This window comes from Camelus dromedarius, chromosome 12 (assembly GCF_036321535.1).
Source record: "Camelus dromedarius isolate mCamDro1 chromosome 12, mCamDro1.pat, whole genome shotgun sequence".
NCBI classification, from domain to species: domain Eukaryota; kingdom Metazoa; phylum Chordata; class Mammalia; order Artiodactyla; family Camelidae; genus Camelus; species Camelus dromedarius.
This window is the reverse complement of record NC_087447.1, coordinates 35,988,040-36,015,079: the sequence shown is the minus strand read 5'-3', so window position 1 is coordinate 36,015,079 and position 27,040 is coordinate 35,988,040. Positions and strand designations below refer to the sequence as shown.

The window sequence follows — 27,040 nt, the reverse complement described above, 5'->3', positions numbered from 1 at the left end:
AAAAAGGAGCTTAACCTCCAGGCACTGTTCTAAGTATGTAGATAAGAAGTGTGCGTGAGGAAAGATTGCTGGTCTTGGAATCCAGAGACCTGAATTATAGTCCTAGCTCAGTCACTAACGTGAGAAAGGCTAACATTTACTGAGCACTTACTACGGGCCAGTCAATTTTCTATTAACTTACGCTGTAAGGAGGAGGGTATTATTATTCTCGTTTTACATACATGGAAACTGAGGTACAGAGCACTTACGTTAACTTGCTGCGCGTCATGGAGTTCCTTTGACACACGCAGTCTGGCTCCAAATTGGTGACTTAGCTGCTACCCTCTATTACCTCCTCATAAAAAGAAGCCACCATTACCAGTATATATGCAGCAGGTTCTGTACTGGTTTTCTGTATTCTTACCTTCACTAACAACTCTGAGGTAGACGCTATTTTTCACAAGTGAGAAAATGAAGGCTCAGAAAGAGATGCCATTGTTTGGTAGACTCAAACTTCAAAACCGGCGTCGAGGCTCCAAAAAGCTTCTCTAACTCTCGAGCAACCAGTATCTTTGAGGCCCGGTTTCCCCATCTTTAAAATGAGGGTGTGGAGTAGAGGTCTCCGTTTTATGAAAAGGAGGTTGTAGAGAAAAAGAGATGTCCGCACACGGGTGTTAGACGGTGGAGTAAAAAGCGATCAAGCCATAGTGGCCCAGGGCCCAGCATAACGGGGTGGGGTGAGTTACAAACATGAGTAAGATTCCCGCCATGGAGGAGGCCTGGGGTGTTAGACCCAAGAGAGGCCTGTGGGCGAAAATGAGCCTGACAGCCTGTCTCGGACCGCTCTGGGCACTGCCGGCGCGGGCCAGCGGCCGAGGCGGGTGGCGAGACCTGGGGTTTTGTCCCGGTCCCGGCTAAGCACCTCACCCGCCCAAATCCTACTCCACAGGATTCTCCATGGAAGCGCGAGAAGGAAGGGGCGCGGCCTCCCCGCCCGCGTAGCAGAGCGCCACGTCCCTCTTGGCTCACCCTCCCTCTGGGCTCCTACGCGTTTTCTCTCCACACCGCCCGCCTCCGAGCCCTCCGGCGCGGCCTGGTCTCCGCCCTCACCAATCCGCACCTTCCACTATCCGGGTAGGACCAATCAGCGGCTGCGGGGACTGGGAGGGAGACTGTCGCCATGGCACCAAGGAGGCGGGAGCGCGCGGTGGGTAGAAGCACAGAGCAAAGCCGCCGGCTGGGGGCTGGAGAGACAGGTCTGTGCGCTGCAAGCATTCAGCAGGCGGAGTTTCGTGCGCTGAGACCCAGCTGGGTAAGGCCGGTGGCCTCGAGGTGGGTTCGGATCAGCGCCGCGGGATGCTGGAGTGGGTCCTGAGATAAGGCTCAAGTCTTCGCCTACCCTGCCCCGGCAGTGAGGCTGGTGGGAGCCACACGGCGGGCGGGCACAGTGGGGAGTGGGTTCTAGCTCGAGCTTGAGGCCCGGGGTCCCTTCCTCCGCTCCATTCGCTGCAGGGCACCCGTAATTTCCTTGGGGGCGATGAAGGTGGCAGGCTCTTGGCGGGGAGCAGGCGGAGGTGGGTGTAGAACTGAGACCCGGGCAAAGCTCTTGCCTGGCCTTGGCAGGTCGATGGGCGAGGGAAGTACCCACTGGTGAGGAAGGTATACCCACCAGTTCTGAGGTGATGCTCACCACCCCTCGCCAGGCCGAGCAAAGCTAGGCCGGTGAATTCTGCTCTTCTGCTGTTCTCTTAAATCGACAACCAGTGACACTTAGGAGAGGAGAAAGTTCTTGCCAGTTGTGGTATTGTTTTCCCTAGGTCACAGGTCATTAGGTGTGAGATGATGGTACTGGGTATGAGAGAGACCGTACTTCCTTGTTGCACCTGCTGAATACTCAGTGAGCAGATGTGGTTATTGTGGTTGCTCCTGACAGTGGTCTTGGATGACAATTATTTTACAGTGTCAAGAGAGAGACAGAACATATGAACATGAATCATTGAGCCATTATTTTCATTTCTGGAAGACAGAACCTCTTGAAAGTCTCAAAGTGTCCACTAAACTCCTAAATTGGACAATATCCATTTACACAATTGAATAAGTAAGTGCTACTATCTAAGCTGTGTATTAAGGCTCTTAAATCCATGGATAAATATGAACACCAAACGATATACTACCTTGGTTAAAAAAAAAAACGGGGAGAGGGGAGAAGGGAAGTTAAATGCAAATATATTTGCTAGTCAGTTTTGTTTGAAAGAGAGTGTGGACTTTCCCTATAAGAATGAAAAGAATTGATGAGATAGTGCTTTAAGGAATTCATTAAAAGTAGTATGACTAGTGGTATAATAGATTTGGATCAGATAACCTGTAGCTTCTTTTACAACCTGCTTAAATGACTTGTTTCTTAAGACCTTCCCAGGTGAATTCTGTTGAACAGTGTCACGCAATATTCAAATTCTTTCATCTTTCCCCTCATACATATTGCTCCAGGATTCATTCTGATTTAAGCTGAGCGAGTTCTTGTTTTATAAAACTTTAAAACCAAGTTCAACAAATATTGAACAAATGTTTCAACAATTGTTCAGCTAATAGTCAATAATTTAAGAAAAACATGGAAATTTAGAATTAGAAATGAAATTACAAATAATATCACTCTTGTTATTAGGGTGGACATAGGAACTTATATTTCTCATCTTGGTCCTTAAGCTCTCCATGATCTGGTCCAACTTTAAAGGGTGAGTGAAAAATTCATTTCTGTCTCCTTGTAGTTACCTCTGTTGTTCCCCATTTATCCTAGTTTTAACCATTTTGCAAGCATCAGGTCCATGTTGTGTGTACCTCTCTCCAATCTCCTGAAGTACTTACTGTTCATACCACACATTTGGTACATATCCTTTCAGCTTTTTTCCAAGTTGATTTGTGCTCTGTAAATACCAGTTAAAATGAAATGCACAAACAAGGCAATAAGGGTACCTTTCAAGACCCTAGTTATTGGTTACGGGCACTAATATAGAGTATCAGTAGCATGATCAACACCAGTGTCTTTTCATTTTGAGATATGTTGTGTATCTCTGTAGACATACCAAAGTGATTTTGTGTTATTTAGAATAATATTTAAATTGCTTTCCACTTTCTAAGGACCCTTTGGATCATTGAGGTGTGCAAAATACCCTTTTAAGTATTGGGTAGCTGGAGGAATCAAGTGTAGGATTTCAAAATGTATTGAAAATAATCCTTAGTAAATAATCTTTTAAGCATTGTCAGTAATTGAGTTGACTATATTTAGCATGGTAGATGATTAACTTTTTCTAAATAATTGAAGGTCTAGAGAGGGGAAATTTGCTATTTTCATGTTTACATGCAATTAGTTTTGTGGACTTTAAAGAACAGGCTCCTAACCATTTCAAATAATTTTATTCAAGGAAAAACCTTGATCACTTTAATGATTTTCAATCTAAAAAATTTTAAAACCACCATGATATGATGAAAAGTATATTTAATTAGAATTAAACGGCCAGATCCTAATGTGGCTCTGCCAAATAATCGTAGCCAAGTCAGTTAAATTCCCTGTGCCTTACAACCTTTTATAAAAGTAAGATCTGAACTGAACCACCTCTAAGATAATTTCTGGTCCTAGAATTCTCTGATTTTAAAAATTAAAGCAACTTAATGAAAATGAGATAGCAGTTTCATATTTTTATTTTGGCAGAGCTTTTTAACATATTGTATTTTAGTTATCTGAAGTACAGTATGTATAAATAATGAAGACACTGTAACTTTAATAAATTTAAAAATTTTACTGTTGCTCATATGTTTATTGCACATACATATGAGCAACAGTATCTGCTTTTCAGAAGCTTATTAAAAAAGTTATCAAGAATGCTGTAACCACACAGGGAAATATATACAAGATCTTGTGGTAGCTCACAGTGAAAAAGAAAAAGAATGTGACAATGAATATATGTATGTTCATGTATAACTGAAAAATTGTGCTCTACACTGGAAATTGTCACAACACTGTAAACTGACTATAACTCAATTAGGAAAAAAAAAAGAATACTGTAACCAACTGTTAAGATTGGGGAAAAAAGCGATATACTGCTTTCCTTGATTGGTGTCCTTTTCTACAGATACGAACATCAGAGACACTAAAATCAATACCGATATTTTGACACACAGGAGGGTCGGAGTCCAGCTGAGCTGGTCATACATCTGATATTTTATTTGAGTCGCACTTTCCTATTGACTCTAATTTTCAAATGGAAAAATGATGTTGAACACTAGATTATCTGTTGCCCTTGTCACTGCTGCCATGGAGAAATTCAGAAGCCATTTATTTTTCTCCACCCCACTCCTTTTCACTGTTAGAATTCTGACATTGACAATAAGAAGAAGCAACCTGGGTTTCCTGGCTCAGGGAGAAAGCTGGGTTTCTCCTGGCCTTGGAGAAAGAAACCTGGGTCTCTTGCAAAAAGCTCTGTTTTAATACCAGGGAGGAAGAGATTGTGTTCTTCTTTTGTTGGATGTATTCTTTTCATTGGCCTACAGCTGCATCAGGACTTTGGCTGTGGCAATGCTAGGAGGAGAGCTCTAACATGGCCTTTCAGAATATGGTGTTTAACATTGTATATCAACTGGTTTATTGCTTTTTAAGTTCAATGACTGGGTATTTACATCACAGATTTTAATTATTTTAATATACATATATATTAAATTTTCAAGACAGGAAAGGCATTACTATTTATGGAGCATTTACTATTGCCATGTACTGTGCTAGTTACATTGTATTCATTCTTATTTTCATCCAGTCAAAAACTTATAAAGAAGTATTAGTTCAGTTTCATAGGTATGAAAATCGAGACTCAGAGAGTCAAGTAGCTTGCCAGTAAATGGGAGTGGTTAGGATTCAATATGCTGTTTTTTTTTTTTACCATACTGTGTTAATAAAGGTCATGTGCTTTTCCAGCACATAACATACATATGATCACTCTCTTGCTTAGATAATTTTATGTTGAATATAGTATCATGAAAAGGATTAAATACATGTGTTCTTAAATTTTGAAGATAATTTATTTCCTTATTTTCTTTACATACTGCATAGAAATAACTGATTATGTTCACCAGTGAGCTTGCACATGAGCTAACTGCCTTGTATTTTACAGGTAGGTAGTGGGTTTCAAAAAAGAATTTGAGATGTCTTGCTTTATTACTGATCACTGTGACTGAAGCTGGGGTTAATTTTTAAAAGTGATCATAAGGGTAAAAAAAGATTCCAGATAAAGATTTTAAGAAAAATTCCAGTTAAGAATTTAATGGTCTTGAAGTACCATTGCAAAGGAAAATAAGCTTTTAGTCTACATTCTTCTTAGTATTTAAAAGGGGAGCAATATAGTAAAATCTGGGCACAAAATCAATATCTTTGCTTATTCTGGTCTTTGATTGTGTTTATTTAATATATTTCTTTTCCTTTTCCACTGGAATATGATATAGACTCTTCTCACATGATAAAAATTTGGCACTTTTTCTTTTCAGAGGATGTGACAAATGTATACCATTACCACTGTAATAAGGCTAAATTTATGTTTATATTTAATGAATTTTTACATTTACTTTTTATATTTAGAGCCTGTTAAGAATCAGCTCTTAGTGAAAAAGCATTGAGAGAGGAGCCAAGACTCAACTCTACACTAATTTGACGTTGTGCAATCATCTGATTTCTCTGGATCTCAGTTGCCTCATCTGTAAAAAGGAAATAAAAATTCTTTACCCGTTTAAAGGTAAGTGATCAGTTAAGGAAGCAAAAATGAAAATAGCCTTAATGGTGATTGACACACACAATATTTATTTTCTCATGTAAAATAATTCTTGAAGTAGGCAGTCTAGCATAGATATAGTAGCTTCATAAAGTCACCAAGGCCCTAAACTTTTTCCAGTTCTTTGATCTGCTATCCCTAAGGTGTGGCCCTGGTCTTCATATCCAAAATAGCTGCCAGAGCTCTAACAGTCACTGCCAAGTTCCAGGCAGTAACATAAAGACAAAGAAGGATGCATCCTCTCCCTTTAAGGAAATTTTCTGAATCAAAGCTCAGGCTACCAGGGAAGCAGGGAAATGTAGCTGGATGCATGGCTGACCTGGAAAAAATTGGGCTTTTGTTATTGAAGAGGAAGGGAAGATTTGGATATTGGCAGGCAAATAGAAGTTTTTGCCACAGTATGGATCTCTTTTTCTTTCCTCTCTGAGATCTGTAAGCTGTGAATAACTGTTAATAGAAGCTTCATTATTTGCCATGGCAGAGCTTGAAGTCTGACCATTGTCTCCAGAAGGAAATAAGTTTCATCTAATAAATTGTATCTCTTTCTTACTTTGATTACATGATTCACTATAGAAGGCTTTCTGTCTTGATTGGGTATTTGTTCTGATTATTTTTTTAAAATTACTCATAAATGTTCAATACTAGATGTTTGTTGTATAATTTATGGATGTTTTAAAAAAGAGCTAATATTTATTGAGCCACTTGCTTTATGCAAAGTACTGAAAAGACAGAGATAATTTATCCTAAAAGTGTCACATAATAAATCATCAGGAAATAAATTTTTGTTGGAAAGTGTAAATCCATGTTTAAGTTCAATACTGTCACACTAGGAACATTTTTATCTTGCTTGTTGGTTAAAAGTTGTGGTTTGTTTTTTTTTTCAACCACTTAACTGTTATCTGTTTTGAAATTTCCTCTTACTTAACTACTAGCCCTTGCTTAACTTACTTAGGTATATCAATATTTTATTTCCTTCCAGACTGTTTTTGGTGAATATTATGTAAATATACCCTGTACTTGTCTTGCAAAATGGTTCAAATGCCATTCTGTCTGAAAAGAAAGAGAATTACTGTTTTGAGGAAAGAAAACTGAAATTTAGGAACTAGAACTTTGATGGAGGACAAATCTAAAGATTCAGGCAATCTTTTAGGGATATTAGAAGGAAGATAAGGAGCAAATTAAGATTTTATTTCTACAAAATATATTTGTGTTTTTGCAAGGTTTTGAATTTTTCCATAATCACTTAAGCACAAAGTATAGTATTTCCTTTGCTACCAGTGGTCTGATTTCCTTTTTTTCCAATCAGAACCACTGACCCCAAATAAACAAAATAATCAGGAGTTTTATGAGTATAAAAACAAGCTAGTTTTGTTTTTAAGAGATATTTAGCATTGTAAATCACCTGTAAGTCTATTTGCTGAATATCATTTTAATGCATTAATTTTTTTTAATTAACAGAAAGTATCATGCTACGTGTTGTTTTGTAAGCAGCTTTTTTCAAATTGTGATTGTTTGATAGGCTGCCTTTCACACTAGACTGATAACTCTTTGAGGGTAGGGACCGTGTCTTTCTCACTTACCTGTGTATCCAGCCTAATATCTGGTACATACTGGGTACTTCATAAAAATTTGTTAAATTAATAAGTAACATACAACAGAGTAAAGAAAACATACTTCAATATAGTCTTATTTTGTTTTGTTTTGTTTTGTGGCTGAATTTATTCAAGGTACACTGTCAAAGTAACCGAGGGCTTGCCCAAGAAATGTTATACAGCAGAAGCTATAATGGAGCTTAAAAATAACAAAGCATTGAAACCGGCACTTTTCTTCTTTACCACCTTTGGAATGACTAGCAGAAGTGCTCCATTGGCTGGTGTCCTCATGTATTAATTCAGTCTTAAATTTAAAAGGTAGAGGAGTGAAAGAGGAGGGTTGAGGGAGGGAGGAAAAAGATAGATGAGGGAGGAATAGAGACTATTAAAAGAAAAGAGAGACAAACTAGTTTCAGTTTTCTGTATTCTTCACCCTTCTCACCCATGACCACTCTTTTTAACCACTTCCAGGATATTTCTCCTTACAAGCAAAACAAGAAACTATTTTCACACACACACACCCCACACACCAAGTAAACGTGATCTGGATAATTACTGGTATGAATTAGTAGTTAAATTTGCCTCCCTGTATGAATGAGAATCTCAATTTGGTGGAGACAGGGAAGGAGAGAGAAGCTTATTTTTAGAATTTGGAAATTTAGGGAAATTATTTTATATCTACTGAGTGTTAGGAGAGGCTTAAGAACTCTGCTTATTTTGTAATTTTGCTTGAGGCTCCCATGCCTTTGAGTTCAGGGCTTTCCATACTGTCATGAGATTGTTGCTTGGTTTAGAATTTCACATCATACTACTTGAGAGCATAAATTTTCAGCCTTTCTTGGTCTGGGTTAGGGTACTGTGTCAGCCTAGTTCAGCCCAGTATGTCCTCTTTAGGTCTCTATGAAAGAAGAGGGTGATAAAAGAAAGGAGAAGGCCATTCTTACTGACCTGATAACGGAAGAAAAGTAGGTTAGTCTCCTCTTCGTCCCATTGCCACTCCTTACCGCTCATCTTGCTTTCTTTTTTGTATGGACATTTGTATACATTGGGTTCATGTAAATCTGTAAACCTATTTCTCACACATTTGACATTATCTTGGTATTTAAAGAGATTTTTGTATCCTTACTTTTCTACCTAATGAGCTAGGAAATTTTTTTATTGCTTTTGTTATGATAACAGTTAATATTTACTGCAGCCTTATTAGGGAGTAAATGTTCTAATTAGCTTTAGACTTCAGTAAGTTAATTGAATTATTTCTAGAATATACACTAAAAGGTTAGAAAATAGAATAGAAAAGCGTATTTTAAAAACTCTTCAATCAAAAACAAAATTTAAAAAAGGCAAGAAAGGGGAGGAAATAAATATTAAAGAGGCAGAATAAATAGAAAGCCCAAAAGAAGATGGTATTTCATTGACTCTGACTCCATTGATAGATGTTAAGACACATCATTTTATGCCCTATAGAACACATACTCCCAATTAGACTACGACACTGTGCTTTATCACTTACAATTTCATTTTGTGTTTTTTTTATTGAAAGTGGGTTTTTTTTTTAATTGAAGTATAGTTGATTTACAATGTTGTGTTAGTTTTTTGGTGTACAGCATAGTGATTCATATATATATATATATATTCTTTTTCATTATAGGTTATTACAAGTATTCAATATATTTCCCTGGGCTATATAGAAGGACCTTGTTGTTCATCTATTATATATATAGTTTGTATCTGCTAATCCCAAACTCCTAATTTATCCATTCCCCACCTCTTCCCCTTTGGTAACCTTAAGTTTGTTTTCTATGTTTGTGAGTCTGTTTCTGTTTTGTAAATAAGTTCATGTCATTTTTTTTTTAGATTCCACATATAAGTGATATATGATATTTGTCTCTCTGATTTATTTCATTTAGAAAAATATGGAATGCTTCACAAATTTGCATGTCATCCTTGCTCAGGGGTCATGCTAATCTTCTCTGTATCATTCCAGTTTTAGTATATGTTCTGATGAAGTGAGCACTGAAAGGGCTTTTTTTTTTTTAGTAAACTTTTTTTTTTTAGAGCAGTTTCAGGTTCACAGCAGAATTGAGCAGAAAATAGAGACAGTTTACACCAACACATATATACTCCCCTACCCTCAACATCCTTCATCAGTGTGGCATATTTGGTACAATCAATGAACCAACATGGGCACATTATTATCAACCAAAGTCCACAGTTTACATTGTGAAAGTGCTTTTTAAGATTCATTTAGACATATAGATTTTTCTCACATCACTTTCACAGATACATAAAGAAATTGAAAGTTAAATAAATTGGTTAAGGTATTCTTAAGACTTTTTCACATTCATAGTCTGAGCCTCTTGAAACACTTTCTTGATTCAGAATTCTATTTGTTTGTGTTTTCCCACATAGCATTGTTCTGTCTACTATGGAGAGTGAGGATGATTTTATTCTGGGAATTTCTTTAAGACCATTTGCCTGGAATTTTCTCCAAGCCTCTGACACTCATTTTGCAAGCTTTGATGCTAGTACATTCTTGAGATGATATTCATTTTGCAGGCTTTGGTGCTAGCGTTTTTCAAAAGATGACAACGGAAAGTTTTCAGTTCATCTTCTTTCCTCAGCTCTTCCTTCAATGGTTTACTGACTAAAAAGTTGAGGAGTTACAGTTTGTTTAGACATGGCATCAGGGATAACATCAAGTTATGTCATTTTTCAGGCAGCCTGTCCTTTAAATATTCAGATATACAGCCTCAGAAGACATCAAGAGCTAAACACATATGCCCGGCAGGCTATGAAAGGCTCTCAGACACTCAAACCAGCCTTCCTTTAGTTCAGCTATCATACACTCCCCTCATGTTTATGCATATAAAACATTTCTGGGAAATTATTTTGTAGTCTAAAATTGAATATGGCAGCAACTTTTGTTGCTTTTGTTTGCCATAGGTGTTGATGCCAGTGTTACAGTGATGTGCTGTTTCCTGTGTAACCCATTCTCAGGATATTCATCTCTTTAGCACCTTTAGCATTAAAGTTTCATTTCTCAGTGCCTGTAAAGGAACATCAGGATTTTGTCAGCATTTCCTGTTGACTAAACTCAGCTTTGTTTTTTCATCGAATCACATGGAAGTTATGCAGTTTCTGTTCAGTGTTGGTAGGAAGTCTCTGACAAATTGACATTTGCCTTAACAATACATGAATCCATCAAATTAGCCTCATGTTCCATATAGATTTTTAAAAAATTTATTGGAGGCACTGTCAGTTTCCACTGCCTTGATTTGCATTGTTTGGTTGCTTGTAGGTAACCTTGCTATATCTCAGTAACAAAATGTAAAGCAGCTTTACCTTCTTGTGGGCACCTTCCTGTCTAAGGTCAGGTAAAGCACTTAGTTGTTCCTTTACAAGAAAACTAAAGTTGCTGTTATTCCTTTAACATCAACTATTTACTTCACTAATATCAGCTGCTTTATTTCTGTGTTTACAAAATAACTTTTATTTCAATGCCAAATCACAATTTAATCCTTTTGAAGACATTTTAAATGGCAGTTACATTCAATTTGTACCAAAAAATGCAAAAGCTCAATCTGAAGTAATGGCTGTAGGAATAACTATGATAAAGTCCACGCATGTGCAGGCAGTAAAGATTAATACTGCGTTAACTGAAAAACAGTCTCTGATTTCTAAGATATTAAACTGAGGAATTATTGTCAGCAATTTGATTAAATATAAACAGAGAGGGGATAGGGGATAGCTCAAGTGTAGAGCGCATGCTTAGTATGCATGAAGTCCTTGGCTTAGTTCCCAGTGCCTCCTCCAAAAATAACCTAATTACCTCCCTCACCACCAAAAGAACCCCCAACAACAACAACAAAAAATAGAATAAAAATAACATCAAGCCCATTTTAAAAACTAATCTAAATACATTAAAAATATATAAACAGAAAATACTCTAGTTAGAAGACAAAGATTGTTAGGCTGAATAAAAAAGAAGTATGTGAGAGTGTATGTGTGTGTATGTGTGTGTATCTACATATTAATCAAAAGAAAATTGCTTTAGCTATATTACAATCAAAATAGACCTTAAGGCAAACTGGAATATAAAAGTCACTCAAATAGTAAAAGGATTAAATCTAACAGAAAGCTGGAAAATCTTAAATTTGTGTACATTTAATAACATAGCCTCAAAATATTTAAACAAAAATTGACAAAATTATAAGGAAAAACAGGTAAATCCAAAATTAAAGTGTCAGATTTTCATTTACCTTTCTAGTAATGATAAGACACCCAGGCAAAATTCATTAAAATGTAAAAACAAGATAATAATGAAAATTTATAGAGCATGGCTCATTCTAAACATCTATGCTTCCTATAGGTAACTGATATTTGCAAATTGTATTTGTCTTTTTTTAATGTTCACATTTTATTTTACAAGCTCAGATTTTTTGCTCTGTTTTTCATTGCTTTTAAAAAAATTGAAATTTGATCCACATATCATAAAATTCAGCCTCTCAAAGTGTACGATGTCTCACACTATATCAAAGTATGAAATGTTCCTGGCTTAACCTCATTTTTATACTGGATAGGGACTTTCTTTGGTAGTTGAATTTTGTATTTTTTATATTGCAGCACGTGGATCTTCTATTTGATCTACCAGGATAATTTTCAGCTGGCTGAGTAAGCAATGTTTAGTTTAAAGGCATTTATAAATCATATAACGTAATCATTCTTACAATTGGTATGAGTACAATTTTATTAGTATTTCTGATAATGTAAGAGAAAAGATCTACTCTTTATTCAAAAGAATAAAATGGTAATAGAATTTAAGAGCTTAAAGAATACTGAGGTCTAGTTAAATTCCTATTTTTTTAAAAAATCCATTATGTAAAAAAATGACAAAGTAAGTTAATTGACTGACCTGTGGTCACATAGCAAATGAGTGGTGCAGCTGGAATTAGAATACAGACCTGAATTTAATTTTGCCCTGCCCTTCTTAGATATAACACCCATTTTTCTTTCCCTTGAGGATCTAAATTTATTTTTCAGATGAGCATTCTTTTTGTCTCTCATTGTAGAAGAGTTTTGTGACTAACAGAGCAAAGGGACGCAGTATTTTCAAATGTTAGCATGCATCAGAATCACCGATAGGGCTTGTTGAAACAGATTGTGCCCTATCCCCGCCATCATCTTCCTTGCCACCCTCAGACATTCTCTGATGTAGGAGGTTTGGAGTAAGCCCTGAAGATTTGCATTTCTAACTAATTCCCAGGTGATGCTGATGCTGCTGGCTCAGGGACCACACTTTGAGAACCACAGCTCATAAAAGCAGACATAGGCTTTGGAGTCAGTCATTCCCAGGTCCAAACTCTGGATCTATGACTTACTGCTCTGTGACCCAGATCAAGTTTTTAAACTGATATGTCTCAGTTTCCTATACTTTAAAATGGAGATAATAATATTTATTTCACAGGGTCATTGTAGTAATTAAATTAATGTAATAAAAATGTTTAACATACTTCTTGGTACACAGTAAACACTCAGTAGGTGGTTTCTATTGTTATTTGTAATAAGCTTGGGACCCAGTTAAATGTCTATGAACCATACATTCAGTCAGTGTTTTAGAGTAGATGCCTGGAGACTTCTTGTCACTTTGTCACTCTGAGATGCTGTCAGGACATACACACTGACACATTCATATATACAACATACTCTTCCTTGACTCTCTTCATTTTTGTGGTAGACTTGAAAGAAGAGTGAGACAGCAGAAGTGACAAATTGGTAAAGGGATTCCACTTCCAAGATTGGATTTAACATCGTTTATTTTTATTACTCTCAGGCTTCTACTGTGTATTGAAGTAAAGGTGGACACTATTTTAAAAAAAGAACATATTTCAAAATATGTGACATAGCTGCCAGCTGCTAAGATAGAACTACTTGTTAATGTGTATGTGTGTTGTCTGGTGAGAGAAGGAGAGCCTAAGGGACCTTGCAGATGAACGCAAGGTGGAGGGGAGGAGTCTGTGTGAAAGACTCTTTTAAACTGTGGATTGACCACATCAAGCGATAATCACAGCTCCTGATGGGATCTGCAAAATGAACTTTCTGAGGTATATCACTGAGCTGACTTTCCACGTGCTCATCATAGACTATTCAATAATTTAGCAGTTAATTCATTTTCTAATTATTTGAAAACCATACATGCCAGGAGCCATGGAGACTCAATTAAGCTCCAGAAGTGTGAGTAGAAGACATCAGAATTGACTTGAGCAGTTAAGTCATAACTTGGGCTTTTCAGCCATGATTACACTGAAAACTCTTAGGTTTTTTAATGGTCATTTGGTCAGCCTGTTTACAATGGCATACAGCACTTGCAAAGGTAAACAAAAGTTTCAATTCAGTTTTTTTTTTTAAAAAAACTCAGCTAACTCAATGATATTTTTAAAACAACTAACTCAGTGATACTTTTAAATTATTTTTTATAAGGTAACAGGTGAAGCTAATACTTGAAAAGATGCTCATCACTCAGCCAGTGAAATGCAAATCAAAATCAGTGGCATACCACTTTACACCCAGGATGTCGGCTATAATAAAAAGATAGACAATAGCATATGTTGGTGAGGATATGGAAAAATTGCAACCCTCATATATTGCTGGTGGTGATGGGAAACCCTCATATATTGCTGATGGCTATGGAAAATAGTTTGGCAGTTCCTCAAAAAATTAAACATGGAGTTACGGAATTGACCCAACAATTCTACTCTTAGGTATAATGCCGAAAGAATTCACAACATGCTAACACGATTACCTGAATACAAATGTTCATAATAGCATTATTCCTGCTAGCCTAAAAAGTAGCAATAACCCAAATGTCCATCACCCGATGAATTGATAAACAAAATGTGAAATATCCATACAATGGAATATCTATTCAGCTATGAGAAAGGATGAAGTGCTACTTCATATTACAACATGCTTGTACCTTGAAAACATAATGCTAAATGAAAAAAGCCAGGTGTGAAAGGCCACATGTTGTATGATTCCATTTATATGAAATGTCCAGAGTAAGCAAATCTATCCAGACTGAGTGAAGGTAGATTAATAGTTACCAGAGACCCAGAGAATAAGAGAATGGGGAGTGACTGCTAATGATTAGGGGGTTTCTTTTTGGAGTGATGAAAATGTTCTAAAATTGGGTAATGGTGATAATTGCACAGTATGGAGAATATACTAAAAACCACTGAATTGTATAATTTTAAAAGGGTAAGTTTTATAGCATGTAAATTATATCTCAAAAAAGCAAAAACAAAACATATACCTGCAATGGGCATGAAGCGTGAATGAGAGATAAACCTTTGTTGTCCTAAAAAATAATTGTGGGAAGAGGAGGTGATCCGTGGTTGGGAAAAGATTCTGTGGGGAAACAAACCATCCTTGTATTAGAGATTTGTAATGCATAGTAGCCCATCACAAGTTCTGAAAGTCTTGTGAAATAGAAACCTGTTTATCTTCATTGAGCCAGCATCTCCCAAACATTTCATTATAAAACATGCTTATAATTGTGTTGAAGAACTAGTGTCCTAGAGAAGAGTGAATCCTGGTCTTGAGCATACATATGTAGGATTCACCTGGAATGTTTGTTAAAACAAATTCTGGGGACCCACCCCAGAGATTCTGATTCCAGAGGTCTTGGGTACAACCTGAGAATTTGCATTTCTGACAAGCTCCCAGGTGATTTTATCCTTCAAGTTTGAGAACTAAAATTTGAGTGCATCTTTGTGGAATAGTCAAATCCCATACTTTCAATGGATAAGTTTTATGGCCTGTGAATTATAGCTCAATAAAGAGGCTGAAAAATTGATATACTAGAAAAAGCACTAAAATGTAGATTCTAGTGATTTTGTTAATGCCAGACAATACTCTGAGTGAATTGATTCAATTAGAAATTTCTTCATCTGTAAAATGAGTTACTGTTCTATGTACTACCTAGGGTTGTGGTGTAAATGAGGCAATCCACTCTTCCAAATTGTGTTTTGTGGATAAAAACGGGTTACTTAAAAAAAAGTCAATTGCCAGCTAAATTTGGGAGCCTCTGAATTAAATAATGCATATTCCAGATTGATGGTCAGACCATTACTTTTGACTTGAATCCTAACATCAATCTATATGTATAGAGTCAATTAAGTATGAGCTTTTTATTCATTCTAATTCTTGTAGTAGATCCTCTGGAGCTACAAAAAACTTATGAAGTAAAAACTGAATGAGCAAGATTTGAATAATATTGTGGGACCATCAATGTTTGCTCCTCTTTTGCTTTAACTTTGTTATATCCTGCTTGATATTTTATTGACCTATTTATTTGAAAAATTATTAACCAAAAAGAATTTTAGCAAATGATTGTTGGCTATGATAAAATAATGTTTAGCAAGGTTAAGAGAATATTTGTAGCTAGTTATTTGTCTCTTAATCAGCTTATGTTCATAAAGCAACTTATTTTCAAAATTAGATTAAAGCTAATTTAAATATTATGTCCAGGAATCATTTTGGCTCTTTTGTATTTTATTTGAGGAAAAAATATATAGTTTACCCTTGCTTCTTCCTAACTTAAATTTGGGCTGTTCATTTTTTTAAAATTTGAGTTCCTCATTACCATCTTTATTTAAAGCTTTTATAATTAACCAAATGTTTTGTTATACTATATAAGCAGTTTAGACTTTAAAATTTTGTTTACTTGCCTTTTTAGATTTTAAAATTTTATTTACTTGCCTTTTTAATTTTAGCTGAAGAGCATTACTCCCTTGATTTTCTTAGTGGTCTGTTTTAAGCATTATTTTTGATAAGTTATAATCTATTTTAACCCCTTTCCTAGAATTCTTATTGAATTAAACTTCCTGAAATTGAATATATTATTAATGTAGTATTAGGAATGCATGTATATATAGTTTGAAAACTTTTTTTAGGACTTAATATAATTATACCTTTATTTCAGATGAAGTGGAGGACCATACTGCTACAATATTGTTTTCTCTTCATTACATGTGTACTTACTGCTCTTGAAGCTGTGCCTATAGACATAGACAAGACAAAAGTGAAAAATACTCAGCCTGTGGACAGTGCAAAGATAGAACCACCAGTAAGTGAAATGATAAAGATAACCTTGTGGGAAGAATTTTAACTAAAATATTGCCAATATGTTTTACTTATAGAATTGGACATTTAGGAATTATTTCTGAAATAGCAGTGAAAAGAGTATTGGCACATGTTTAATATTAGGCAATGTTTATTTAATGTGGTTAGGATATTAGATAGTGCATAGAAGAATTAATCATGCTATATTTCCAATATTTTTATAACCAGCTAAGAAAACATTGTATTATATTCAAAAGAGAGACAGATAACAATGAGGAGAGACAGGTGACAATGGGGTAAAACCTATTAGTCTTATTGGTTGAATCTTCATTGTCTAAGCCATAGAGAAAAATGTACCTTTATGTAAGAGTAAAACATGATATTGGTTCTGATACAACTCTCTTCATTTGAGAAATACAGCTTTTAACTTCGTCCAAACCATCAAAGTAGGTATGTCTCAATGCCATTTTGCTAGACTTTTTTTTTTTTTTTTTTTTTTTTAGGGTTGAGATCTTTAGATGCAGGGGAGGAAAAACTTTCAGGAGAGTTATTGTTTGTTTCTTAATTTGAAGGATACTGGACTTTATTATGATGAATACCTCAAGCAAGTGATCGATGTGCTGGAAACAGATAGTCATTTCAGAGAAAAGCTCCAGAAAGCAGACATAGAGGATATAAAGGTAAATGTAATTAAATATTATTTAACAAACATTTGAGCATGCCGGACACTGAGCTAAGTACTGGAATTACAAGGATGAGACTCATTCTCAGCCCTTAAAGAAGCCTCGAGGGAGACTAATATCTAGAAAAAGATTATTAAGATGAATATATGATGAGTGTATAATATATATTGGAGACAAAGAGGATGGACACCTAATTCAGTATGAAGCAGAGGGGAAAGGTAGGAAGTCTTTCATCCTGGTAGATATTATGCCCATGCTTAAAGATGTGGCTGAGAAAATGAGAATGACTGGGAGGCATCCTAGGCTAAGGTGCAAGAGTACAGAGTCAGGAGATATATAGGAATGTGGAAGTAGTAACTGTTGCTGGAACCTAGACTGGGAAGTGGAGGTCATGACTGGCTAAAAGATGAGCTTGAAAGAGTCATGGGCTAGGTGACAGAGGGCCTTGTACATCATGTTAAGGGGCTTGAATCATGAAGTGAGGACAGCAGGAGGCTATTCAAAGGTTTAGAATAGGTTTAGTTCTGCTGTTTTAATCAGGTCTAGATTAATAAAAGTGGGAATGGGCCATATCTTACCTCAATAGGGGAGGTTTAATTATTTGCCTCTGTCCTAAGAACTCCATTTATTAGACGTTTCCCTAGCCCTAGACATCTCCTTAGTACTCATAATAAAGAAAGGAGGGTGTAAAAACAAGATCTGACATGAGAGTCTTTCAAAGTCCATCTTGTAAGGGCATTGAACTCATTTAGTTGGGTTAATACTGAGTCAGCAGTAAAGAAATTTCCAATGACTTAATTTTAAACCTTCAGTTATACCTCTTCATACAGTTTTGTTGATATGCTTATGTTATTTTTATTTATCTGGTTTTAACTTTCCTAAAAAATTATCTCACCTGTATCCAGAATCACAATTAGAGAACTTTGAAGGGAACTTTCTGGGTCAAACATACTTCTTATTTTAGTCTCTGTCCCTAGTGTGGGCCCCTTTGAAAGTCTGACCCACCTCAGGTTGTGGCAACTATCAGAACCTCTGTGTAGATTTTAGCTTTTCTCTTGGAGGCTGTGAACTGTTCTGGAAGAAAGGTAACAGCATTATGCCAGTAATTCCCCTGAATTGTCTTTTTTTAATTGAAGTATATTTGACATGCAATATTACGTTCGTTTCATGTGTACACCATAGCAATCGGACATTTGTATATATTGTGAAATGACCACCACAATAAGTCTAGTAACCATCTGCTACCCTACAAAGCTAATACAATAATATTGACTATATTCCCCATGCTGTATATTACATCCCCATGACTTATTTATTTTATATCTGGACATTTGTACCTCTTGATCCCCATCACCCATTTTATAATCCCCAACCTCCTTTCACTCTGGCAACTACCAACCTGTTCTCTGTATCTATGTCTGGTTTTGTTTTGTTTGGTAGGTTTGCTTGTTTCGTTTTTTTTAGATTCCACATGTGTCATGCAGTGTTTGTCTTTCTCTGTCTGACTTATTTGACTTAGCATAATTCCATCAATCCCCTGAATTGTCTTGAGAATAATCTTGTTTCCAAAAAATTCATTTGACCTAATTTCCTGGGATAAATTGTATTTAATGTAGAACTTTCAGTGTCTCTTATTTACTTAAGTTAGGATTGAGTATTAATTGGGGGATAATAGAAAATGTGGGTAATGGGAGTTAATATATAGAGATAATCAGGGAAAAGAAGACAACAAGCTTGTCTTTGGTGTAGGAATTCTTTTATTACTGTCGTCCTTTCACAGTCAATTCCTATTCCCTGTGGGGTTGGAAGGGGGGGAGACAAAATGATGTAAGTTTAACAGTTATTCAACAGGGAAAAAAAGAGGAGTAAAAATAGACCATAAAACCCAAGCCAATGAAATCATTACAGATAGCTCAGCAAAGATTCTTGTCTCAGGAAAAACTGGGAAAAAAAAGTTAGAAGTTGTTTTTTCCTTTTCAGCTAAACGTTTTGAAAGGGAAATCATACCACATTTCTTTACTTACCAAACATTGCTAACTAGAAAGATTATGGCTCTGCCTGCTCCACTTCCCTGAATGTACTTTTGTTTATTTGTTTTTGTTTTTCATTTTTTGGGGTGGAGGTAATTAGGTCGGTTGGTCGGTCAGTCTATCTATCTATCTATCTATCTATCTATCTATCTATCTATCTATCTATCTATTTTAATGGAGGTACTGGGGATTGAACCCAGGACCTTGTGCATGCTAGGCATGCACCCTGCACTGAGCTATACCCTCCCCCTGAATGTACTTTTGTGAATGGTGTCAGTGACTTCTTAATTACTGAATCTAGTGAGCACTTTTTATTCCTCTTCTTCCTGGACTCCTTTATTTTATCTCAGTGGTTCTCAGATTTTAAATTGTTAGAACAGACTTCTGGGCCCTTTCTGCAGACTTTCTGATACAGTAAGTCTAGGGCCTGCATTTCTGAAGTTCCCAGGTGATGCTGCTGCCTCCACCTGGGGACCACACTTGAGAACCATTGTTTTGTAATGACCATTTGCTCCTTGAAATTGCACTGCTCTTTTTGCTTCTGCATATTCTCCCAGCTCTCCTTCTCCCTCTCTGAACATTCTCTCTTGGTGTCCTTTATGGGATTTCTCTTCCTTCCCTTCCTCAGCAGGCCCTCTTGACTCAGTCCTGAAGGATTTGTGTGCCTGATTGCTAGTTAGATTTGCAGTTTGTGATGGTAGGTGAATTTATAAACAAGAGAAAGTAAACCACTGGCTGTTTTGTTTCTTAAATTTTGAAATGTGTATCTGATTAGTCATCTGTGAAAAAAGTAATCAAAGGAGACAAGCTAAGAAAGATGAATTCTGAAAAGCTATTTATACATGGAATGACTATTAAGGAGGCCAAGTTACTTTAACCATCACCACAATCTAATTTTAGAGAAGTTTTATTTCCCTGCCAAAGAATCCCTATACCCACTAAGCAATCATTCCCCCTTTCTTCTCTCTCCTCAGCCCCTGGCAACCATTAAGCTACTTTCTATCTCTATGGATTTGTCTGTTCTGGAAATTTCATATAAATGGAGTCATACAAAATATGGCCTTTTGTGCCTGGCTTCTTTGACTTAATATTTTTAATGTTCATCATGTTGTAGCATGTATCAGTATGTCCACTCCTTTTATTGGCTAAATAATATTCTGCAGCATGGCTATTCCATATTTTATCAATTCATCAGTTGATGGACATTTGGGTTATTTCTCCTTTTTTTGGCTAGTATGAATAATGCTGCTATGAACATTCATATACAAGACTTTATGTGAACATATGTTTCAACTCTTTTAGGTCTACACCTAGGAATGGAATTGCAGGGTCATGTGGTAACTCCATGTTTAACTATTTGAGGAATTGCAAATTGTCTTCCAAAGTGGTTGCACCATTTTAGAATTTAAGTTACCCTTTGAGTTTCTTCTTTGTGCTTTAATTATGCTTTTCTAAATTATAAGGCTTTTAGACATCTTGATTTTAGAGTTACAAACTGAATATCTTCTGAAAGAAATGCTGTTTGTAATATCAAATTTATCTAAATTAGTCAAAAGTATTTAACACTACTTTATTATAACCCTACTTTAAATATACTGTGTCTTGTCTAAATATGCAGTAGAATAGATAAAATTAATTTATTAACTTTGTTAACAGAGTGGGAGGCTAAGCAAAGAGCTGGATTTAGTGAGTCACCATGTGAGGACAAAACTTGATGAACTGAAAAGGCAAGAAGTGGCAAGGTTGAGAATGCTGATTAAAGCGAAATTGGATTCCCTTCAAGGTAAGTGCTAAAGAAAAGGTAGGAAAATTTCAATATGTGGTTTTTGAGGTCAGTTTACTATGTTCCTCTAGTCAAAATTTAATGCTAGTATTGATATGGCTTCTCTTAATTTTTTAAAATTTAATTTTTAAAATAGGTTATATAGTCACATCATTCAAAAATCAAAATGATTAGCCTTAAGTAATTATATCAATAAAAACGAAGAATGAAAAGTAATGAATTAACCTACTGACTTAAAAGAGGAAAAATAACATCAAAGCCAACCAAAAGGAAACAGAGAAAATTTAATTAGAACAGTTTCCATAGATGAAATAGAAACATTGTTCGAACTAGCGCCTCATAAACACTAGGTTCAGACAGTGTCAAAGGGAATTCCATCAAAAAATTCAAAAGCCGATTGTCAGTGCTATTTAAAGTATTCCAGAGCATAGATGAAGAAGGAAACTTCCACACTCTTGTTGTAAATTGATGCCAAAACCAAAATTGTTGAATAAAAGAATACTCTATCATAGCAAGTGTATTTATTTCAGGAATGCAATATTGACTTAGTTTTAGGAAGTCTAATACTATAAGTTATCATATGAATAGATATAAGAAGAAAAAAATTCTGTTGTGACAAAAGAAATCGTAAAGTCAAAAGACAAGTAATAAATTGGAATCAATCTTTGAAATTTGTGTATTTTTAAATTAAGAAAAAAATTTGGAGCAATATAAGGTTCACAGTAAGATGGAGGGGAAGATACAGAGATTTCCCATACATCACCTGTTCCCAAACATTCACAGCCTCCCCCAACACCAACATCTCCCACCAGAGTGGTACATTTGTTATAACTGAACCTACACTGACACATCAAAATCACCCCAAATCCATAGTTTATATTAGAGTTCACTTTTGATGTTGTACATTCTGTGGGTTTAGACAAATTTATAATGACATGTATCTACCATTATAGTATCATACAGAGTAGTTTCACTGTCCTAAAAATCCTCTGTGCTCTGCCTATTCATCCCCTGCTCCATTCTTTCAATTTTAGACTATGAGAAGATTAAATAGCTATGAAGCAGAGTTCTTGAAATGAGAAGATATCCTAAAGAAAGTGATCTCATAGTTCATATGATCATCTCCATATATCCAGAAAAGGCATTTGACAAAATTTAACACCTCTTCTTAATTTTAAAAAAGTAATAAAATAATAATCAATAGATACTTCTGTAACATGATTAGATATGTCCAACTCAGCTACACATACTTATTAAGGAAACACAAATATGTATTCTAACTAAAATCAGGAACAAAACAAAGATGCTTGCTGTCATCTCTACTAATTAATACTAGAGGTACTAGCCGAAACAATTATGCAAATGAAAAAATTGGAGGTAAAATAATTAGAAAGTAGGTGCTAAAACCATCTGTATTTGCAGATGATATAATTATAACACTGGAAAGTATACACTTGAGAAACCCAAAGTAACTTGTTGAAAAACTTAGTATATACAACAGCAAAATCAGCAAGGTAGATAATATACAGAAATTAGTATTTTTCATATGTCCCAACAACAGCCAGTTAGAAGGTATAATGGAAGAAAAGATTCCATTTACAATACCAACAAAGATAAAATGCCCAGAATAAACCTATTCAGAAATGTGCAAGACTTACAGAGAAAAACTTTAAAACACTCCTGAAGGACACAAAACTAGACTTGAAAAAAATGGGAAGACATAACATCTTTTTGATACACGGACTCAACGTTATAAACATGTCAGTTCTCCCTTTTGTTAATTTGTAAATTTAACATGATCCAAATATAAAGATGTACTTTTTCCCCCTGGTACTAGTCATGTTAATTTTAAAGTCCACATGAAGAGGGAAACAGGCAAGAAAAGTGACATACCTCTGAAAAAAAAAGAATAGTAAAGGACTAGATGTATTAGATATTAAAATGTATCACTAAGCCTCACTCACTGGAACTCTATGGTTTTGGCATATAAATAGAGAGACCAGTGGAACAGAATATAAATTCCAGAAATATAATTAAATACATATGGAATTTAGTTTGAGTTAAAGGTGGTACCTTATTATTAGTGGGATAGATAATATTTTTAAAATAAGTGGTCTTAATACAGTTGGATAGCCATTTGGAAAAAGGTACATACAGTTAGATTCATATCTCATATACATCAGGTTGGTGCTTAGATAAATAAAGATTTAAATGTAAAAATAAAACCATAAAAGCAACAGTTGACAACATAACTGAATTCCTTTATTGTCTTGGAATGGATTTTCTAATTATGAATCAAAGTCAAGGGGCCAAATTTGGCAAATGAGAGACTTTTCAAGCTGGCTTCTGTGTCCTTGTGACATGCCCCTGTAGGTTGGTCATCTGGGTGGTTCACTGTCATCAATAAATAACTGAACATTTACTCAGGGTGGAATAGCAGTTCTTAAACTTTTGGTTGCATAAGAATCACCTGGAGAGCTAGTTTAAAATAGGGATGACTGGCTCTCACCTCCAGATATTCTGATTCTGGGGATGAGTAATCTGCATTTTAAACATGTACCTCTGGTCAGTGGATCATATTGGAGAAACTGTGTAGAGCGTTAAACCCTCTGCTGGTGAATAGACTTAGAAAACAAGTACCAAATACTCATTATCCTGAAACTAAGGATATCAATGAGAGGTAAATTAACTCATACCGTCCTACATCAAGTGGTCAGACACAAGGTAATTCCATCCTTGAAGCCAGACCTAAGGTGGTTAGAAATTTCTTTCCCCTTACACAACTTCCATCCCCTTAACCTTGGCAATATTTCCTTTATTCCAAGACAGAGACTGAATTTCATTACCTAAAGAAAACTGTAATATGCTTAGAAAACTTATGAATACTTTCTTATTGATTCAAAATTTATGAATTAAAATTTCTGACAATTTGAAGAAGGGCTTACAGGGTCTTAATTTTTTTTCAGATGGTATAATTTTTAAACAAGACAATACATTCACATAGTTTAAAACAAGTGTAAGAAGGTATATAACAAAAAAGCCCCCCAGTATTTTTGTACCCTATCAGTTCCCACTGCCCCCAACACCATCCTTCTTGAGTTTCTTTATTCACATATAAACAAATACAAATAAAAGTGCTCATTTTTCCTCTCTTTTTATACAAAAGGTACATGCAATAGACATTTTGTTCCTTGTATTTTTCCTTTACTACTATATTTTGGAGATCTTTCTGTATTAATACAGAGACCATCTTCTTCATTTTCTTCTTTTTTTTAACAGCTGCATAGATTTCCATTATATGGATATAACATAATTTATTTAACCAGACCCCTGTTTTATTAAAAATTGTTTTAACCTTTTTTGAGGGGAGGGTAATTAGGTTTGTTTATTTATCTTTAGAGGAGGTACTGGGGATTGAACCCAGGACCTTGTGCTGCTAAGCATGTGCTCTACCACTTGAGCTATACCCTCCCCACCTAACCAGACCCCTGTTGATGGATATTTGGGTAATTTCTAGTGAACACTCTTGTACACATACCACCATGTATCCATGTAAGATTATCTGTAGGATAAGTTCCCCACTGTGAAATTGCTAAGCCAAAAGGTATATGCATTTGTAATTTTAATAGATACTGCCACCTCCACCGAGGTTCATCAATACACATTCCCACCAGCAATAAATTTCTCATAGCCTTGCTAATTATAAGTATCATCAAACTTTAGGAGTTTTGCCATTCTGTTAGATGGTATAATTGTGCAGTTTTAATATGTATTTCTCCTATTTTGAGTGAGGCTAAGCGTCTTTTCATGTATTTCACTGACTGATAATATTCTTTAGGTCTAGGTCTCATAACAAATCTTTTCCTCGCAAGTAAAACTCCTAGTACAGTGCCATACTAGGAATTCAGTGAAAGCTTAGTTGAACTAATTTAGCAGTTTCTTACTTTCTGGCATAACAACATGTTCCAGGCTCATCTTGTACCTTGTATCCTGCCCCAGCCCTGGAATCAGCCATTTCTCTGAGGATTCCTGGTTCTTTTTAGTGGGAAATCATATTACAGACCAAGGGCTGGCACTTGGTGTGCTCAATGCTTCTGGAAAATATTTTCTTCTAGACACCTGCATAGGACAGAGGTAGGAAATATATGCATGTTTGTACACACATACATACACATATGCACACACATGTACACACGTGCATGTACATGTGAAACATACATCTATATATGTATGTGTGTGTGTATATATATTAGAAATAATAAGTTCACACAGATAATACTAATTCCCATCCATTTCCACAAATTTCTTTCTTGCCTCCCTCCATTTCCATGTTTGTATATCCCTTTCTCCTAAGTGAGAACCCTGACTCCTAACAAATCAACATATACTTATTTTGCTCGTCTATAATACAACTGAAATAGTCCAGAATTGCTTCACCCATTCAACAATAGCACACTGTAGCTTGTTTCTTAAAAGTTCTTTACAAAGAAAACAACTTTTTTTAAAGATAAATCATAATCAAATGAATTTACTGAATTAAATTTTTATTGTTCCATAAGGACTTATTAGAGCAGCATGCAAAGAGTTTCTTCACGCAAATTTTAGAGCAATTCCTTTTAGAAATTCTACTTAGATCTTTGATGAGGGCAGTATATTAGAGTTTATCCAATTAAAAGTAGAAAACTTGGTAATTTTACAACAATGAAACAGTTTTTACTGTAAATTATACTAATAGTCAACTAGTCTCTCTAGAAATAACATTAAAATGTACATATTAAATTGTATTCCATTTTAGAATTCAGAGACATTACCTTTGCCTAGAATAACAATATGTATAGTAGTCTAAAAGAAATTATGAACTCTTAAACTAAAACTTTGAATTTTCTTATAAAATCCTATAGGGATAAATATAAATACTTATTCTTATGTATCATTTATATTAATGTTTCTAACTTCTAGTAATTTATCATTGACAGTTTTCTCATTTCCTTTCAGATACAGGCATAGACCACCATGCTCTTCTAAAACAATTTGATCACCTAAATCACCTGAATCCTGACAAGTTTGAATCTACAGATTTAGATATGTTAATCAAAGCGGTGAGAATAATTCTAAAATATGTTGTCTTTGTCATGCCCTTGAGGTTTTGTAATTTGACAAGTAAATTCTATGAAGTGATAGCATAACTGTTACATACACTCCAGAATGTCTTTAAAGGGAGATAGCTTAACCCTTATTAGTACAGATAGCAATGTGGACATACAGGTCTGTAATCCCTTACTGACAACTCCAAAATCCAAAACACTGTAAAAACAAAAACCTGGCTTGAATTACAATAAGGCTATTTATAGTTTTTATTTAGCTTACTTACTGTGAGTATTCATAGTTTTTTAAATTGAAATATAGTCAGTTTACAGTTTTGTCAGTTTCTGGTATACAGTGTAATAGTCATACATGTACATACATATATTCATTTTCATATTCTTTTTCATTATAGGTTACTACAAGATATTGAATATAGTTCCCTGTGCTATACAGTATAAACTTGTTGTTAATCTATTTTAAATACAGTAGTTAGTATCTGCAAATCTTGAACTCCCAATTTATCCCTTCCCACCCCACTTCCCCTGGTAACCATAAGTTTGTTCTCTATGTCTGTGAGTCTCTGTTATGTAAATAAGTTCATTTGTTTTTTTTTTTTAGATTCCACATTTAAGTACTATCATATAGTATTTTTTTTTTCTTTCTGGCTTACTTTATTTAGAATGACAGTCTCCAAGTCCATCCATGTTGCTGCAAATAGCATTTTTAATTTTTTATGGCTGAATAGTATTCCATTGTATAAATATACCACAACTTCTTTATCCATTCATCTGTCAATGGACATTTAGGTTGTTTCCATGTCTTGGCTATTGTAAACAGTGCTGGTGTGAACATTTGGGTGCATGTATCTTTTTGAATTAAAGTCCCCTCTGGATATATGCCCAGGAGTGAGATTGCTGATAAGGAAGTACTAATCTGTTTGATTACAGACTCTTCAGGG

General features: G+C 35.3%; 1 protein-coding gene and 1 non-coding gene across 8 annotated transcripts in view; one reads left to right on the top strand and one right to left on the bottom strand.

Annotated features, from left to right (window-relative positions):
- The first annotated feature begins 1,158 nt into the window (after positions 1-1,158).
- NUCB2 (nucleobindin 2) overlaps positions 1,159-27,040 on the top strand; it is a 31,960-nt gene continuing 6,078 nt past the window's right edge. Inside the window, exons 1-8 of one of the 7 annotated variants that reach the window (XM_010977215.3) lie at positions 1,168-1,291; positions 1,940-2,077; positions 2,642-2,711; positions 5,600-5,753; positions 16,362-16,505; positions 17,074-17,181; positions 20,871-20,997; positions 25,993-26,096. In XM_010977215.3, coding sequence (XP_010975517.1) covers positions 16,362-16,505; positions 17,074-17,181; positions 20,871-20,997; positions 25,993-26,096 — 483 coding nt within the window. In that variant the 5' untranslated portion in view covers positions 1,168-1,291; positions 1,940-2,077; positions 2,642-2,711; positions 5,600-5,753. Of the gene's footprint in view, positions 1,312-1,939; positions 2,078-2,641; positions 2,712-5,599; positions 5,754-8,275; positions 8,351-16,361; positions 16,506-17,073; positions 17,182-20,870; positions 20,998-25,992; positions 26,097-27,040 lie in introns of all 7 variants that reach the window. The other 6 variants (XM_010977213.3, XM_064492539.1, XM_031459942.2 and 3 more) reach the window with 6 other exon arrangements.
- LOC116155526 (U6 spliceosomal RNA) lies at positions 9,289-9,395 on the bottom strand. Its single transcript, XR_004139412.1, has one exon. It is a non-coding gene; the product is annotated as a U6 spliceosomal RNA (small nuclear RNA).